We start from the raw sequence: 15990 nt of genomic DNA, 5'->3' as shown, positions 1-15990 counted from the left end.
ACTACTAAAGCAGCGCGGACCCGAACGCGCAGTCGCGCGTCCGCGCTAGCTAGTATTGAGTGGGCAATCCTAACCCTAACCCTAACCCGCGTGTGCAAATGAATACGTGTTTAGGGTTAAGGTTAGGATCGACCACTCACGACTAGCTAGCGCGGACGCGCGACTGCGCGTTCGGGTCCGCGCTGCTTTAGTAGTACCATAATTGATTACCTCTCTTAAAATTACTGATAAAAATTACTTTATGTCTAAATTAGAGACAATTGTTTTAATTATTTCAATGGCCAGGGTAGTGGGGGTGGCACCTATAGAGTCTCTGAAACTGCAGTAAGATGAATTCGAACAAGATTACTTAAAATTTAATGGAGGCATGAATTAGTCAGACATCTCTCAGTCTTATCAAATCTCCTTAGGAAAACAGTTTGGGTCCATTCTGAGAGATATAAAGATTTGTAGTGAGAAAATGCAGACATGCATGGCAGTTGAAAAGAATGATCGAGGGAAATTATCCAGGGTTTCCTTCTGAATGAAGAACAAGTAGTTAATCTAAATAATGCTATATGCTAAAATATTTGAATTAAGGTTATACCCATAGTGAAGAGAAAAAAAACACTGACCAATAGGCACAGGAGTGGCTGTGTGGTAAGTAGCTTGCTTACCAACCACATGGTTCCGGATTCAGTCCCATTGCATGGCACCTTGGGCAAGTGTCTTCTACTATAGCCTCGGGCCGACCAAAGCCTTGTGAGTGGATTTGGTAGACAGAAACTCAAAGAAGCCCGTCGTATATATGTGTGTTTGTCCCCCCACCATCGCTTGACAACCGATGCTGGTGTGTTTACGTCCCCATAACTTAGCAGTTCAGCAAAATAGAGACTGATAGAATAAGTACTAGGCTTACAAAGAATAAAAGGCGGTGCTCCAGCATGGCCGCAGTCAAATGACTGAAACGAGTAAAAGAGTAAGAGTAATAGCATTATATCAGACTGAATTCTTGCCAATGACAAAGTAACATGAGTGAGCTTTACATTGCATAGAAATGTTTCTATTTCATTGGACTGTTGGCTCCAACCATGTCATAAATATGTTCATCATTTTAATGTCCACCTTTCCATGCTGACATGGCTTAAACAGTCATTTTCGAGGCAGTGTTTTATGGCTAGTTATTGTCCTTCTTAATACCAACCCTCGTAGTTGTTTCTTATGACATGCAGAATACACATTGTCATATGTCATGAGCAAAGACATGCAGAAAACATAGTGTTGCCCTGGTCCCAGGTGACATGCAAGAAGCTCTACTGCATTGGTACGACCCCAAATTCTCCGGGAAGAGTATCTGTGACTATAACTGCTCTCTGGCTGAACCAGGAATGCAAATGACACAGTGGAAGACCAAAGAAGTAGTAACTGGACAGCTTAACCATCAATGTGTGCTCTGAAGAGGTCATGGCTCATGTAAAATGATGGAGGAAATGCAAACAAGTAGACCCAGCACTGAAGTGGTGGATACACTATAGTAGTAGTAGTAGGAGTAGTAATATGAAGGTGTGTGCTGTAACAGTGTGTCACTGCATCCACCATTTATTTGTTTGTGATTCCCTATTCCTGGTGGACGATGCTTTTTGCACTACACAGGCGACAACCCTCCAACCCGTGGGTCTGTTTGGGTATTCATTGTCGGTGAGGGTTGTGCACAAATCCTACTTCAACTTCTTTTATGACATACAGAAGAAATGTTGGGTCAATTCTTTGGTATGCCAGTCCCCACACAGCACTAGAACATGAGAAATGAAGTTTTTTACTCAAGAACCAACACACCACCCTATCCTGGAATCAAACCTATGATCTGGAAATTGTAAGTGTAACACCCTAACCACTAAGCCATGTACCTTCATAGTAGAGTATTATTATCTAATGTATTTGTTCTCTTTACATGACAACAGGATATGACTTGAGGTTGACCTGGTTGTTGTTGATACTTTTAACATTGATGTTACCGTTTGGTTTTCATGCAGGTCATGTGTCTTAGTATTCTGCATAGTTCTTCTACGTTTTAGACCTTAGTTCACCTAGCTACCAGGAATAGCTTCCAAATTATCTAAGATAGCCTGGCATTTTATCCAGATGTAAATTCGTTTCTTATCTGTCTGATATTATAAACCCTAACCATTCTGAGAGTATAGTGGGTGCTTTTTATGTGCCACTTGCACAGGAGCCAGTCAGGCAGCCCTGACATCTATCACTATCCGAACATGATCGATGCCAGGGCCTCCTGACTGGCTTCTGTGCCAGTGGCACATAAAAAGCACTCACTACACTCTCAGAGTGGTTGGCATTAAGAAGGACATCCAGCTGTAGAAACATTGCCAGATCAGATTGGAGCCTGGTGCAGCCGCTGGCTTTCCAGACCTCAGGCAAACCATCCAACCCATGCCAGCATGGAAAACAGACATTAAATGATGATGACAGTCAAGTTATGGTTCTTAAAAGCCTTTCAAACATTAGGAGATACTCAAATAGCAAGTGTGACAAAATTTACTGTAGCCTCATCATCATCATCATCATCATCATCATTTAACATCCACATTCCATGCTGGCATGGGTTACACAGTTTGACATGGAACTGGCTAGCAGGGAGCTGTCTAGACTCCAACTTTCTACGGCTGGATACCCTTCCTAACGCCAACCACTTAACAGAGTGTGCTGGGTGCTTTTTACATGCCACTAACATATTTTATTTTATTCATGTTATATTCATTTTACCTACCAACGCATAAAATCATGTAAAGACAAGACTGTAAGAACCTCTGTGTGGTTTGTCCATATGCTAGAAAGAGCAGACAAATCTTTCCGCTACCACCACCATCTTAAAAAAGTGAAGGACATATTGGTTAATATAGTCCAAGATCTTCCTAAAAAGATTGGATGGTCATGGCTTGTTCTCCTTTTCTCATAAGTCAGTTAGATCAGGGTTGACCTAGGGCTAAACAACTACATGTAAGAAGCTAATGCGGTTCATGTTTTTGACTGGGAAAGCTGAATCATTCAGTGTAGTATAGATTGGCTATACTAAACAACACAAACACAAGGCTGATGAAGCTGTGTCAGCTTATAATCTTAGAATCAATATCTTCACTACTTTACTTTGACATCAAAGCACTGGATGCATATTCCAGAACATGTTGTTATTGTTGCTGCTGTTGTTGTTGTTGTTGCTATTCAGTCTTGATCAAGCAGACCTATGATCAACAGTGTTAGGTTCATGACATCTCAACATTTTTGTATGTCAGGTACTACTACGATATGTTGTTCCTTTTCCTTTTTGAAAACAGCAGGTTGTGATGGGAGAGAAATTTGGCTGCTGTTTCTAGCAGGTCAAGCGACCACATAGAGGCACCTTTCTTACCTCAGAGCCTGTTAGCGTGTCAATCAGTTGAGATGAATGACATCCATCACTTGCAATGTTTTCTTTATATCTGGCATAATAAAAAAAAATAAGGTGGTGAGTTGGCAGCATTGTTAGGGCATTCGGTAAAATGCCTTTGGTGTTTGTTCTGCATCTCTGAACTCCAAGTTCAAATGTCCCCAAATCTTTTTGATTTTTCCTCTCAGGGGTCAATAAATAAAGCATCAGAGACCGATAGAATAAGTACTAGACTTACAAAGAATAAGTCCTAGGGTCGATTTGCTCGACTAAAGGTGGTGCTCCAGCATGGCCGCAGTCAAATGACTGAACCAAGTAAAAGAGTATACGCTTGCACATAAGTAAAGACTATTTGCTAACGGAATATGGAAGGGATGATTGTTACTGTTGTTTAGCCCTAGGAAACAGCGTTTCCAGTTGGCTAATATCTGTGTTCTTATATTTTCGAAAAGCACTCCCATCCAGCACAAAGCAACATCTGTGGACCAGTTTCTTTGAGCTGGATGGGAGTGCTGGACTCCCTTTCCGAAAACATAAGGACACAGATATTGTGCCGTATAGCCAGCTGGAAATGATGTTTCCTAAGGCTAAACGACAGTAACAACCATCCTTTTCAGGACAGCCACATTATGTTGGCAAATAGTCTTTACTTTAAAGAATTGTTACTGAATATCTCTCTCTTTGAGAGATTTACAAATAATGATGTTTCTATTTATCTATACATAAATTTTCTTCTTCCTTTTTTCAACCAGCTCCATCAAGCACTGAATTCGAGATGTCAATGGATATGACAAATGTATCCATTATACATTCAGTGAGTATTGTTATGAACATTATCAAAAGTTAGATCATCATCATCACCACCACCACCTCCATAAACATCATTCTCATCTTCAGTATAAACCCTCATCAACAATATCATCACCATTATCATCATCATCACTACTGCAGTCACCACCACTACCACCACAATCATTGTTATCATTATCATCCACTTTTTCCATGCTTACATAGTATACACAAGCCTCCTCCTGCTCAGTGTGTCTCACCACTTGTCGCCTTTGTTCCCCCCCCCCTCCATATCCTCCTTGGTTTTCCTTTTTCTACCAGTTCCTTCTACTTGGGATCACTTAACACCTTTCTCTCCCCTTATCACCCACCAGCTTTATTACATATCCATAGTTACAGGTGCAGGTGTGGCTGTGTGATAAGAACCTTGCTTTCCAACCACATGGTTCCAGGTTCAGTCCCACTGCATGACACCTTGGGCAAGTGTCTTCTACTATAGCCTTGGACTGACCAAAACCTTTGTGAGTGGATTTGGTCGACAGAAACTGAAAGAAACCCATCATATATATATATATACATATATATATATATATGACAGGCTTCTTTTCAGTTTCTGTCTACCAAATCCACTCACAAGGCTTTGGTCAGCCCAAGGCTATAGTAGAAGCCACTTGCCCAAGGTGCCATGCAGTGGGGCTGAACCCGGAACCATGTGGTTGGTAAGCAAGCTTCTTATCACACAGCCATGTCTGCACCTGTACATACATTTTCTAAGCCATTCATTTATACCTATTTTACCCAGTTACTCCCAGGGTACAGGGTGTGATACACCATCAAAACCTTTCTTTGTGTGTATGAATGCTCAACATAGTGGCTTACTCTCTGCTAGAATTTCCACTGCAGCTCTTAGCAAAGAGAGAGAGTCTCTATACCTAACATTCTTCTTCTGTAGCTGTCTCACTGGGATGAGAGCATAAGTGGTACTTTGCCCTGAGACAGACCCAGATTGCATCTCATCTAAACTAATCATCTTCCTTACTAATTGTGTTTATAACTCTTTATGTTACTTTCGTAACTTGATCAATCAGGTTGATAATTCTATAGTCGGTTCTTTGTAGATCAGTCACGGACAAACTGCAGCTCACAGGACATACTGAATGGCATGCCTAATGAAAAATTATCTTCAGTTTCTTTAGTAGTGGAGCCTACCTGATGATGAACCATGTCTCATGCAGCTTCTTCTCAGAAAATGAAGCCCATGCCTGTTCTTGAGTATTTCTATTTCCTTCTCTGAGTGGTTGGCGTTAGGAAGGGCATCCAGCTGTAGAAACTGTGCCAAATCAGATTGGAGCCTGGTGTTGCCATCCGGTTTCACCAGTCCTCAGTCAAATCGTCCAACCCATGCTAGCATGGAAAGCGGACGTTAAATGATGATGACAATGATTTACAGCAGTTGATGATGAGACTGCCCCGCCAGTCATTGAGTATGACACCTATTTTTCTCCCTAATCAATTGCACTGTCACTCTTTCTGTTTCGTTTCATAATTTCCTTCCTTCTACCTTTCTTTCTCTCTTTCTTTTTCCTTAAACTCCTTTTTTTTACTAACTGATCTTCCTCTCTTTCTCCAATGCTATTCAAACGTCTCTTCCATTTCTCTGCTTACTTTTCTCTTTCTCTTCTTTGCTTCACTGTTTCTCTTATTTTAATGGTCAGTTCTTCTCCTATCTCTCTTCCTCTCTCTCTCTCTCTCTTCTACTATCTTGTGCTTCTTTACCTTTTCCCACTCTTCATAGAAAGCTTTTCTGCTTCCACTGTTGTCGGCTCTTCTTTACTTTATTTTTACTTTAGTAATTTTAATTTCTTTTACTGCCACTCTCTCTCTCCCTCTCATTCTACTACTATTTCTTAATTCTTTCCACTCCCCCGCTACTGTTTTTGACTTCCCTTTCTCTCCCATTCTTTCTACCTCTCCTCCTCTCGTTATCTCCTATTCTCTCCCTTTCTCTTCCTCATTTACATTTTCTATATCTATTATCATTCAAATTTCACATTTGGAGCTCATATTTGCATATCATTTGCATCTTTCCTTTATTATACAATTGCAACTGTATTTGAAATAGCATTTCTTCAATTTCTTCTTTTACTTACAATTGCTTTTTGATTAATAAAGTTTCCATTAATATTGTTGTATTTCAGGCTGGTAATTTTGTTTTTTCCCTTACCAAATAAACACATGCACTATATATTCGTTCTTCACTCATTTATTATTGTTCTTATCTTCTAAGGCAGCGAACTGGCAGAAACATAAGCACGCCAAGCGAAATACTTAGGAGTATTTCTTCTGAGTTCAAATTCCACCGAGGTCAACTTTGCCTTTCATCCTTTCAGGGTCGATAAATTAAGTACTAGTTGTGTACTGGGGTCGATCTAATCGATTGGCCCCCCACCTCCCCAAAAATTTCAGTGCTTGTGCCTAGAGTAGAAAAGATTATTGTTCTTATCTTATCTTATGTCTTCTGTCTGGACATCTAGATTTCCAGACAATGGACATAAGATATAATGAGAATAAATACATAGGGCATGTGTTTATTTGGCAAAAAAGAAAAAAAAAATAACTATCTTGAAATATAACAATGTCTGTTTCAACACATGATTCCACATCATGAATCTTGCAAAACAAATTCATAAAGGTTTCCATCAATAATTTTACAGAAAAGATAGTCCCCAGTTGCAACATCCTATCCTACAAAGTGCAAGGATGTCTTGAAAGCAACAGAAGCAAATGAGCAGCAACATACAGACTGCAAGCTAATAGTGCCAACAGCAATACAGTTCATAAAAGACATGAGATTATTGGTAAATGTAAACTCTTGTCTTCAACCGAGTGTGACCACACTGGCTGCAGTTAGACAATTGGAAAAGAAAATTTGGTTTTCTCCAGAGACAAGTTGACTGCTCTGAAGATGTGTTCTATTGGCAAAAGAAGACTGATAGAATAAGCACCAAGCTTTACAAAAAAATGATAGGTATTGGGGTCGATTCATTCCACTAAAATTCTTCAGTGTGGTACTCCAGCATGGCTGCAGTCTAATGACTGAAACAAGCAAAGGATAAAAGATGTGTTTCTACCTCAATGGTCATCATCAGCACAGCATTGACCTATCTTGAGTCTGGCCAAACACATAAATAGACACACTCACACACATATAAAGGTAAAAGTAAAGTTTCCTTCTTGGATCATACCGACTCATAAGGGCTGGTTTCTCTTTCATGGCGTATGTATTCCCCTCCTGGACGGGACACCTGTCTGTCGCAGGATTACTCATTTTTGCCAGCTGAGTGGACCTGAGCAATACGAAATGAAGTATTTTGCCCAAGAGCAATATGTGTCACCCAGTCCTGGAATCAAAACCACAATCTTACAATCATGAGTCCAACACCCTAACCACTAAGCCACATGCTTCCACACACGTATGCATTTTTAATTGATCTCTGCTCTTAAAATATGAGACTAGTTTAAATTAACGATGTTGAAAATTATACACTTTCTGTTTTTTAGGACAATCCATATGACAACTTCATGAGAAAACATTTGCAGTACTATGGCTACTACAAAGGTCTGTTCCATTTTGTCTTCTTCTTCTTCTACATCTGTAGATCAGCTCAAAGACATATTACGCTTCCATGTATTCAAATATGGCCATATCACATTCATTTGACTATGTATATATTTTACTTCCTCGGTAAGGAGGAGGTTACTTCCCAACCACATGGTTCCCGGTTCAGTCCTTTTTTTTTTTTTTTTTTTTTCTTGTAATTGTCAAATCAAATAATTTTGATTATTTTTGCAGAAGATTGTAATAATGTTGAAAAGAAGAACAAACAATATAAGAAACAAGATGACGAGGAGGAGGAGGAAGAAGAAGAAATGGAAGAAAACATTGTTAATTCTCACAGAGAGACTGTTGAAGCTAGGCGGGTAGAATCTTTACAATTAACTGATGACAACAGTTTCAATAATGCTTCCAATACATCTACACTTTTCAGTAAGTAATTAACATCTACTATTAATGAAGGAGTCTTCTCGTTTGCATGAATCTCTTGTGGTTATGGCATTAACTTTTTAGCATTCAGATTACTGGTACACCACCAGAAGTGTCAAGACTGATCCTTCTGGTGATGTAAAACACTCATGGTGGTGCCACATAAAAGTGTATTCCAGCAGAAATCTTCACCATCATCGTTTAGCATCTGCCTTCCATATCATGGTAAAAAGATAAACCATGCATTACTTTGTAACTTTGTAATTTCAATGATATGACTGTTTATTTTGGGAAAGGTAGATGCGAGAGGCCATATTTGGCCAGTTTTAACATGAAACAGGTAGAATATATGGACTGGAGTAGATTGTATGTATCCAAATTTGCCTGTAAAACACAGATGGCTTCCTCTATCAACTGGTGCTTTTATGTGGCACCGCACAGATGCTTTTACATGGTTTTGCTTGTATGACAGTGATGCTCATTTACAACTGTCATGTGATGTCAAGTCTAGGGTACACATAAACACATGCACAGAAACATACACACACGGACACACACACTGATATTCTATTGTTCTTTCTCAAATTATATCACTTGTTTCACCATTATAGTAAAATAGGATGATGATGACAATGACAGCAGCAGTGGTTGTAGTGGTAGGCTTTATTTTTTACTTGGTTTAACACAATTGCTTGGTCCTCAAGTGCCTTAAGCTTTTAGTGTTTAAACCAGCCAATCCATCCCTAAAAAGTGGTTAGAGCACGGGGCCCACAGTCATGAGGTAGTGAGTTTGATTCTCAGACCGGGCTGTGTGTTGTGCTTTTCTTGAGCAAGACACTTTATTTCACATTGTTCCAGTTCACTCAGCTGTAGAAATGAGTTGCAACATCACTGGTGCCAAGCTATATCTGCCTTTGCCTTTCCCTTGGATAACATTGGTGACATGGAGAGGGGACGCTGGTATGCACGGGCGACTGCTGGTCTTGTGCCTTGCAGGGGAACTTCCTAGGTGCAATCCTATGGTCATTCATGACTGAAAGGGTCTTTACCCATTATCCAGCCCTAATATTCTACTTGTTTTATGTTCAAAGTGGCTATATCCGGCCTCTCACCCCTACCCTACAATGTTATTCTGAAAATAAACAATTGCATCATTGAAATCTCAAAGCCACAGGATAATGCAGGCTTAATTCAAAACAATATGGATAAACAAGCATTAGATTTGAGAGAATAATCTGAATGCTAAAGGGTTAGGCAGAGTTCACTCTGCAGCAAGCATTCATAGCCAGGCTTCTGGTCTGAGAAGGACTACCTTCTTCCCTGCCACTAGTCTCCAAAGCCTTCAGAAAAAAAAAGTTTATTTTGGATGTTGCATGTCTAAAATGTAAAGGGTAAGACAGAGGATTACATCACTGTAGATACATTAACCCTTCAGTATTCAGATTATTCTGCCAAATGTAATGCTTATTTATTCATTGTTTTGAATTAATCATGTGTTATTTTGAGATTTCAGTGTTGTGGTGGTTTATATTAAGCGTGGTATTGTTGGACAGGTATGTGGTAAAAATAAGATAAGGTAAAGTTACCTTCTCGAGTCATGGCGACTCATAAGGTCTGTTTTCCATGGCATATAAATTCCCCGTCTGGACAAGACACCAGTCTGTCACAGGGTTACTCATTTTTGCCAGCTGAGTGGACTGGAGCAATGTGAAATGAAGTGTTTTGCTCAAGAACACAGCTCGTTGCTCAGTCCAGGAATCAAAACCACGGTCTTATCATCATGAGTCCAACACCCTAACCACTAAGCCATATACCTCCATGACAAGTGTGAGAGACTGGATATGACCAGTTTTGAACATGTATTGGACAGAGTATTTTAATCAGATATGACTAGCTTAAATGCTAATGAGTTAAGCACACCAAGCAAGATGCCTAGTGGTATTTCATCCATATTTACATTCTGAGTTCAAATCCTGATGAGGTTGACTTTTCCTTTCATCCTTTCGGGATCGATAAAATAAGTACCATTTGAGCACTGGTGTTGATGCAATTGACTTAACCCCTCCTCCGAAATGAATGGCTTTGTGCCAAAATTTGAAATTATTATTAATGTAAAGTTTAAGGCAGCAAGCTGGTAGAATTGTTAAGACCCTGGGAAAAATGCTTAGCAACATTTCATCTGTCTTTACATTCTGAGTTCAAATTTGGCCAAGATTGACTTTGCCTTTCATCCTTTCGAGGTTGATAAAATATGTACCAGTTAAGTACTGGGGTTGATGAAATTGACTAACTTCCTCCCCACAAATTGCTATCCCTGTGCCAAAATTTGAAACCATTATTAATGTAAAGTTTGAAACATAAATTAATATTCCTTTCTGTTATTAGCACAAGGCCTGAAATTTTGAGGGATGGGGCCAGTCGATCAGATTGACCCCAGTATGCAACTGGTATTTAATTTATCGACCCTGAAAGGATGAAAGGCAAAGTCAACTTAAGCCGAATTTGAACTCAGAACGTAGTGGCAGACGAAATACCATGAAGCATCTCGCCCGGCGTACTAATGATTCTGCCAGCTCACCGCCTTTGAAACACAAATTAATATTAATATTAAATTTTAGACCATTTAACAACAAAATGCTTGTATCATAGAACCAAGGGTGATCTCAGACTGGTTAAGGTAAAGTTACTTTCTCTGAGTCATACTGACTCATAAGCACTGGTTTCCCAGTTTCCATGATGTATAAATTCCCCACCTGGATGGGATGCTGGTCCGTCACAGGATTACTCTCTTTTGCTGGCTGAGTAGACTGGAGCAACATGAAATGAAGTGTTTTGCTCAAGAACACAACATGTCACCTGTTCCAGGAATCAAAACAACAATCTTATGATCATAAGTCCAACAGCTTAACCACTAATCCACATGCTTCCACTCTCAGACTGGTTGGTATGAAAACAGTTAAACTCAGTGCCAAACGTTGCATGTTTTCACTCTGAAGTCTGCTGTCTTTCCTTCCCAAATGCACATACATGTATCATACATCTTTTCTTCTGGCTTATGAACTCTGTCTATAGACTATAGACAGTATCCTTCATGCTAAAACATAATAACTTTCTTGTCATTTACTCAACTGATTTCCTTTATTTTATTTACAGACAAGTTCAAAAATGGAATACAAGGAACAACACAACTCATTTCAACACAAGCAGAAGGGAAAATGGTCAGGTTTAAATAATTGTACAGCCTTACATATTTAAGAATATGTCATATCATCATCATCATCATCATCATCATCATCAACATCAACATCATCAACATCTAACATATCCACTCCTTCAAAATTGCTGGCCTTGTACCAAAATTTGAAACCAATTTTTATGCTAAAGATAGATGGCCGTGAATTTAGGTATTGGCAGTGCACCAAATCTTGCATATATTGGATTATTTATTTTAATTATGTTCTGTGTTCAAATCCCTGTGGAGTTTACTCAAAATTTCATCCTTCTGGCATTGATGGATTTAGTACAGTTCAAATACCAGAACTGTAGACACCTCCTGGAAAATATTATGGCCTTGTGCCATAAGTTGAAATTAATATTTATATGACATGGGGGCAAAAACACAGAAGCATGTGAAAGAGAATTACAAAAAACTGCAAAACACCAGTTGAGAATCATCTGCCATCTCCAAGTTGACACGCCATTTATGCTTCAGCAACTCCTGTAATATTCACTTCTCATATATCTCTATATTTGTGGCGTTGGATGCTGTTGAATTGTCCTTTATTGATTATATTTATTTACAACTTACATGGTTCTCCTCAGCAACAGAAGGTCTTTTGTTTATCTGTTGAGATGTCTTTGAGAATGGTGCCAAATGTCTAAATGTTTATACAGGAAAGAACAGAGGAATAGCAACAGCAGTCGTGATATGCATGTATGAATCTATGCATGTATGGATGGATGAATGTATAAATGTGTGTGTGTGTGTGTAGACATATAATTGCATGTACAAGGGTGTGCTGAAAAGTTCCTGGCTTTGGGTAAAAGAAAATATTGGAGGATCAGTTGATTATACTTTTATTCAACATATTCCCCTCTCAGATTCACACGCTTATTACAGCAGTCCTTCAGTTTTTCTAAGCTCTGTAAAAGAAGTTAAAAGGTTGGACCTCCATCCAGGCCTTTTGCAATATCTTTAAAGCCAGAACCTATTCAGCACCCCCTTGTATGTATCTATATAGATACATATATATGTATATGTATGTATGTATATAGATACATATACATGTATATGAATGTGTGTATATAGACACATACATGTATGTATGTATTCATACATACCTTAGTGCATTTCGTTATGTCTGTTAATTCTTTTGAATTTAAATTCTGTTGTGTTTGATGTCACTTTTCACCTTTCTGAGACCATTAAAAAAATTACATGCCTTAGGCTTATTCAGTTGACTACAGTCTTTCCCTTACAAATTTTGTGTATGGCTTTTTTATCAAAGACTAATCAATATCTATGTATGATAAAGCTAAATGCCACAAATTAATGGAATACTCTAAAGACGAGCTTCAGTTACTTTAGTTCCATAAAATTTAAATAATACACACACACACATATGCATGTATGGATAGGTAGATGTATATAAGTTACCCTATAATTTCATATATAATATATCCTTTTTGTTGTATCTTGGGAGGATTATTTATCCAATAATAGACACATACACTGGTTCTGTTTCACTTTATTTTTATTTGTCAGTTGGTTAACCATTTTAACCAGTTGATTAATCGATTGTTTGATTAATCATTCCATCAATCAATTAGTCAGTCAGCTTGGTTCCTTAAAATCCTTTCATAGTCCTTCACAACCTCTTTGATTACATGGCCTCTCAACTTTAGGTTTTCATAATGACCTTCCAGAAATACAATTAAATATGTTTCAACACATGAGTTCACATCAAGAATGTTGCAAACTAAATACAAAAATGAACAATGAAAATATAAGGGTCTATATAAGACATGTCTTTAGGCTAAGTTTTACAATAAGTAAACTTTATACCCACCCTAATGTGGATGTATTATTGGAACACCATATTACTCTGGTATTTGACTTGATAGATCCTCTCATATAGACATACAGCGTTAAGAGCACAGATGTATATTGTTAGCAGATGACAACCATCTAGCATGAGCACCAGAACTGCCAGATCATGTAATTTTAGCATACATGCACTTCCTCAGTGGTAGGCATCTACTCACTGCATGACAGTCAAATCTCATTAACAATATATGTAGAATAACTGACTTTTCAGTCACTGGTGTTACAAATAGCCAGCAGGCTTTTTAAAACTAAATATTAGCAATGAAAGCATTGTTAATACCTTTAAAGATTGCCTTTTGGTATTAATACTGCTAATGTTGATAATATTTATTTTTAACATACTATAATGTAATAAAGCTCTGTTAATTTGTAGATTGTTTTTTAGCAGATTATCAATATTTATGGTGTGTTATTCATGGTCTTTTGTGTTTTTAAGACAGTACACCCCTCACACACTCCAAAAAGAAAAAGACTAGATGTCTTTCTTATATAATAATATATTATCCATGGGCTTTTAGAATACTCAGCATTCAAACTTCCTGACTCAGTTGGTTTTGACAAATATGTAATAAAACTATTAGGACAGGAGTTATCCAAATTCAAATACAGCTGTATATAACAGAAAAGGTTTTTGTCAAACATGTGGTGTCCCCTAGTACAAGGAAGAAAATCATTTCTTCATAATATTTGGTAGGATTAGAAGTTTGAATTTGAAATTAAGGAATAAGAAAGAAAGATCCATAGAAATAAGATCCATTTTTTCACAACTATTGGAGCATAAAGCACTTGTCACAAACGCAGGTTTGTGAGATGGTTGTGATCTGTAACAGTTTTTAGGAGGAACCAGAAAGAAAAGTATGAACATGCAATGTGCATGTACACACTGAATTCATAAAATGGAAGAGACTAATAAAACAAATTATATGATGGTCTGCATGCTACGTCTGATACCACTAGCATGCAGCTTTGCTGCAATTTTCTTGTTTTTTTTTTTTTTGCTTATTTATTACAAAGGTTTTTAAATTTCTGTTTGATGAAAATACTATGTAAAAGTGACTATATATGTTTTTTTTGTTTTTTTTTTTGTTCTCATTCATAAGATTGTATTTGTATTCCTGAGTAGAAAATTTTTAAAAATCTTTCAACAATGTTTTTCTTTGCTCGACAGATTCTCAAACTTCAGGAACCTCGTGATTTACATTTTATGTCTCAGTTATTAGGTGCTCAGAGTGAAGCTCGATGGTCAGTTGTGTTTTTATATATTCCATTTGGTTTGTTAGTTTGAGGGGAGGGGGTGCGTGTGCATGTATTGTTATATTTATATTGCTCGTTATTGCCCCCCAACAAATGGTGAATTCAAAAGTTTGACCAGTGATTAGTTGGTTGTGAGTTCAAATGTTAACACTACTGTTAACTGATTTATGATGCTTGTCATAGGCCCAGTCATGACTGTGTGGTAAAGAAGTTTGCTTCCCAACCACATGGTTTCAGGTTCAGTGCTACTGTGTGGTACTTTGGGCAAGTATCTTTTATTGCAGCCTCAGGTTGACTAACAACTTGTGAGTGAAATTTACTAGAACTGAACAGCCATATGTGTGTATGGATGGACGGATATCCAAGTTTGTATTATTGTGTATAGTAAGTCCTGGGCTCGATTATTCGTTCGACTAAAGGTGGTGCTGCAGCATGGTCACAGTCAAATGACTGAAACAAATAAAATAAAATGAAAAAGAAAAATATATATGTATACAGAATTTGAGGAAACAATATCACCATAAGGGAATATTGTTAAATAGATGAGATATTCTCCACTTCTTTTATATTGTATTTTCCACTTGTTTCAAATAATTCCTAACAATATGTTCATATCTGTTTTCCGCAGGCCACGTGGACTTGAAATCAAAACCAGCCATATCAGGCATTTATGCATTGTACCAGTCAACCCTGAACCTTTCTATCAACAAAGTAAGAACAAAAACAGTTCTAAATTAGAACCCTTATTTCTTACTCGTTATTCACATTCGATGGATATTTGTCCTCATCTTGTTTGTTGTTAACATAACGTTTCAGCTGATATACCCTCCAGCTTTCATCAGGCGTCTTGGGGAAATTTCGAACCTGGGTTCTCATTCCTAAGGTATTTTTCAATGTTATTATTATTATTACCACTACGCCATATGCCCATGGGCATATGGTGTAGTGGTTAAGAGCGCGGGCTACTAACCCCTGAATAAAAGAACATGCACAAGATGGTTTGTAAAATTCAGAAGTGGAGACTTCAGCCTTGAAGATGAGGCCTGAAGAAGACGTCCAATTGAGTTTGATGACAATCTCCTTTTGGCAGAATTTGAAAAAGATCAGGCAGTTTCAGTTGAAGAATTAGCAAGCAAGCTTTGTTCACTGCCATCTTCAACAGCTTGGAAAGGTACCAAAATTCGGAAAATGGGTGCCTTATGATTTGCCTGAAGCCAACTTCAAATCCCGAGTGGACATCTGCTCTTCACTTGATTCTTATGAACTCATCTCACCCTATTTGGACAGGCTGGTGACTGGTGATGAAAAATAGAGCTTTTCATCAAAATGTTAAGTGTTGTAGACATTGGCTTTATGAAGGGTAAAAGGCCCAGC

At 38.0% G+C, this 15990-nt stretch overlaps 1 protein-coding gene across 1 annotated transcript in view; it reads left to right on the top strand.

Moving 5' to 3' along the window:
* Window positions 1-15990, top strand: part of LOC106876859 (cytosolic carboxypeptidase 2) — a 54753-nt gene that overhangs the window by 700 nt on the left and 38063 nt on the right. Inside the window, exons 3-8 of the mRNA XM_052973453.1 lie at window positions 4174-4235; window positions 7772-7829; window positions 8064-8258; window positions 11409-11473; window positions 14531-14604; window positions 15245-15327. Coding sequence (XP_052829413.1) covers window positions 4197-4235; window positions 7772-7829; window positions 8064-8258; window positions 11409-11473; window positions 14531-14604; window positions 15245-15327 — 514 coding nt within the window. The 5' untranslated portion in view covers window positions 4174-4196. The remainder of the gene's footprint in view (window positions 1-4173; window positions 4236-7771; window positions 7830-8063; window positions 8259-11408; window positions 11474-14530; window positions 14605-15244; window positions 15328-15990) is intronic.

Source organism: Octopus bimaculoides, chromosome 15 (assembly GCF_001194135.2).
Source record: "Octopus bimaculoides isolate UCB-OBI-ISO-001 chromosome 15, ASM119413v2, whole genome shotgun sequence".
NCBI classification, from domain to species: domain Eukaryota; kingdom Metazoa; phylum Mollusca; class Cephalopoda; order Octopoda; family Octopodidae; genus Octopus; species Octopus bimaculoides.
The sequence above is the reverse complement of the archived record's forward strand: the minus strand, read 5'-3'. Positions and strand labels throughout refer to the sequence as shown.